Genomic DNA, 2500 nt, shown 5'->3' with positions numbered 1-2500 from the left:
TGCAAACAATGATTATCCAAGATTTTGGGGAAGTAAACAAGATGTATTATGGAATATGAAAATAGGAATTACAACAAACCAATAGCCAAAGTAGTCGTCAAGACGACTTATTTATAAGACATTTTATCATCAAATTTATGAACTTGAAGTGTTTAATACTGTGATCAAAACATTCCCTTCCTTTTTTTCTTCAGATTTTGAAGTGTGTTTGCTTAACACCTAGCTGGCAAAATTTTTAGCATTGATTTGCATCCAAAGGCTGTTTAATTTGAGTGTAAGTTTTGGATTTCACGGTCCGCCATTGCTCACTTTCAAAACTGACCGATTGGACCTCGACCTCAGAGGGTTGGATCTAGGGAACGATGACGTCATTTACTCACTAGCTTAACATTTCAGCCTGTAACTGCAGCTCATTGTATATGCAAAACACGAGTTTAAAAGTCTGAAAGCCCAAAACTCCTAGGCTGCATATTAATTCAGCCGTGTACACACGCATTGCATTCCTAAACTAGTGAGTCTTTCTCGTCATTTTATCAGCAATGGTGGTCCATTAAATAGGAAAATTCCAGTTAAAATAAACAGGTGTCTTTTTGAAATCAAGGCTTAAAACTTGGGTCGCTTAGTGTTTAGTTAGTATAGTTTTGAAATCCAAAAAAGAAAGAAGAATTGATTTTTTGGTCATAGGGGCCCTTAAATTCAACATATAACTTCGAATGGGTATAAACATCTTACTGACTGGGTTCGAGGGCAATAAAGTAGAAACGGCACGCCACAAACATGTAAGTTGCATCGAAGAAAATGATCGCTGCATACTTTCTTAACTTGGCTTCAAAAAATTATCAACAGAGATATAAATCTACCAAAACACCCCGCTGTTTCTTGTAGAAGTTAAAAATTAAATAATGCTCAAAGACCGTGATAGAAGCCTTGATTAAAAATCCTCTAAATCTGTTGCCTACATAACTTTTTCAATATAACGGTTTCATAGAAAAAGTCAATAAAATACTCTTAGAACCAGCCAATTAGTTAACACACGGGCTTTGTTGGGTCTCATCGTCAAGAAGTTAAAATTAATTTGCAGGTAAAAACTTCAATATTTTACATTTGTTTTCTTTCCTTCCCAGGCGCCTAAGACAGGTGCATACATTTTCTACATGGCATGCCAGGATGAATGCGAACTATGGCTAAGCTCTACAGACAAACCAGATGATATGAAAAGAATTATTTTTGTTCCTTATGGTCTGAACCTTAGCTGGCGGAATGACTGGGAAAGGTAAGATCCTCGAAGTCGATGTGGGCGGAATTCAGTTGGTGTCAAAAATAACAAGTACTACGCGTGACTGATGAAATTCTTCAGAGTTAACCAGCACCACATAGCGAAACGGTTTAGGGCGTTTTGGGCGATAAGAACAAGATCTCTCTTTCCGATCTCTTCCTTTCCTCACTTGACTGTCGTTTTCGTTCCGACATGGCAATCTTCGTCCCCCGCCGCGAGAAAGAGCGGCTTAATGCAGTCTTCTTCTTTGTCTTGTCTGCCAAAACAATAGGCAAGGCGGTTACAGAAGGACATATGCTTGATTCGGCTCCAAAGTTTATTGTAGATTAATTGGAAAGGAAGATCATTTAGGGCCACTTCCGCTTAGGAAGTGGAAGAAATTAAAAATGGCGTTCCAGTGAGCAACTACACGTGTCATGTTGTCGCGCTCCGATCATATCACATCATGTGGTTACAGAAGTCGACGCTAAGAGAAACTGACTTTCTTTTCTAAAACTATCTTACATGAAATTCACAAATCCCGGCACTATGCCTTACTCTCCGTCTCTTTACTTCCTCTTGGCAAGCTATTAAAATATTATAAAAAGTTTAAAAAATGGAGGGCGAAAAAGGATCAACAATTTGCACAAATAATTACTTCAAACACGTCAACTAGCAAAAGTTAAAAGCAACTTAAGTCCCCTATTACAGTATCATCAACTTTTACTCAAAGAAGCTCGACCTCCAGATTCTCGGAATACTCGAATCGCCCATCGCAGACAAGAATCCTCAACCTCAACTACTATCCTTTGTCTAATTAATCCCAAGTGTCTTCACGGTCGCTCCCGATTCCCCTTTAGTAATCTTGTCTGGGGTCACGTGACCTTTTAAAATCTTTTTTGATGTCATGTACTCGGGGATATTTTCTTGTCAGGAATATCATTATCAATTTTGAGCCGAGCAATTCGAAAACCTTGCGCCTACGCAAGCCATGCAAGACGTTCAAAGGATTTTGTACAGAAGATTTGATAGGTTGTCGAAACCGAGTTATTATTTTTTGACTGGGTGGCTTTTTACAGGTGAATATACCGAGTTGCGAGTTTTCGACGTTCAACGAATAAAGTGCCTAGCTACAAGTTAGTCGTGATTCGTAGTGACAACTCTTCAACCTGGGAGGAGACTACACTCCTTTTTGTCCAAACCAGACACCATTGTCTGTAATTGTGGCGATGATCTTCGCTATTT

General features: G+C 38.8%; 1 protein-coding gene across 1 annotated transcript in view; it reads left to right on the top strand.

Annotated features, from left to right (window-relative positions):
• Positions 1-2500, top strand: part of LOC138052959 (uncharacterized) — a 7654-nt gene that overhangs the window by 3282 nt on the left and 1872 nt on the right. Inside the window, exon 4 of the mRNA XM_068899566.1 lies at positions 1125-1273. Within this exon, the coding sequence (XP_068755667.1) occupies positions 1125-1273 (149 nt within the window). The remainder of the gene's footprint in view (positions 1-1124; positions 1274-2500) is intronic.

Source organism: Montipora capricornis, chromosome 6 (genome assembly GCF_036669925.1).
Source record: "Montipora capricornis isolate CH-2021 chromosome 6, ASM3666992v2, whole genome shotgun sequence".
NCBI lineage: Eukaryota > Metazoa > Cnidaria > Anthozoa > Scleractinia > Acroporidae > Montipora > Montipora capricornis.
The sequence above is the reverse complement of the archived record's forward strand: the minus strand, read 5'-3'. Positions and strand labels throughout refer to the sequence as shown.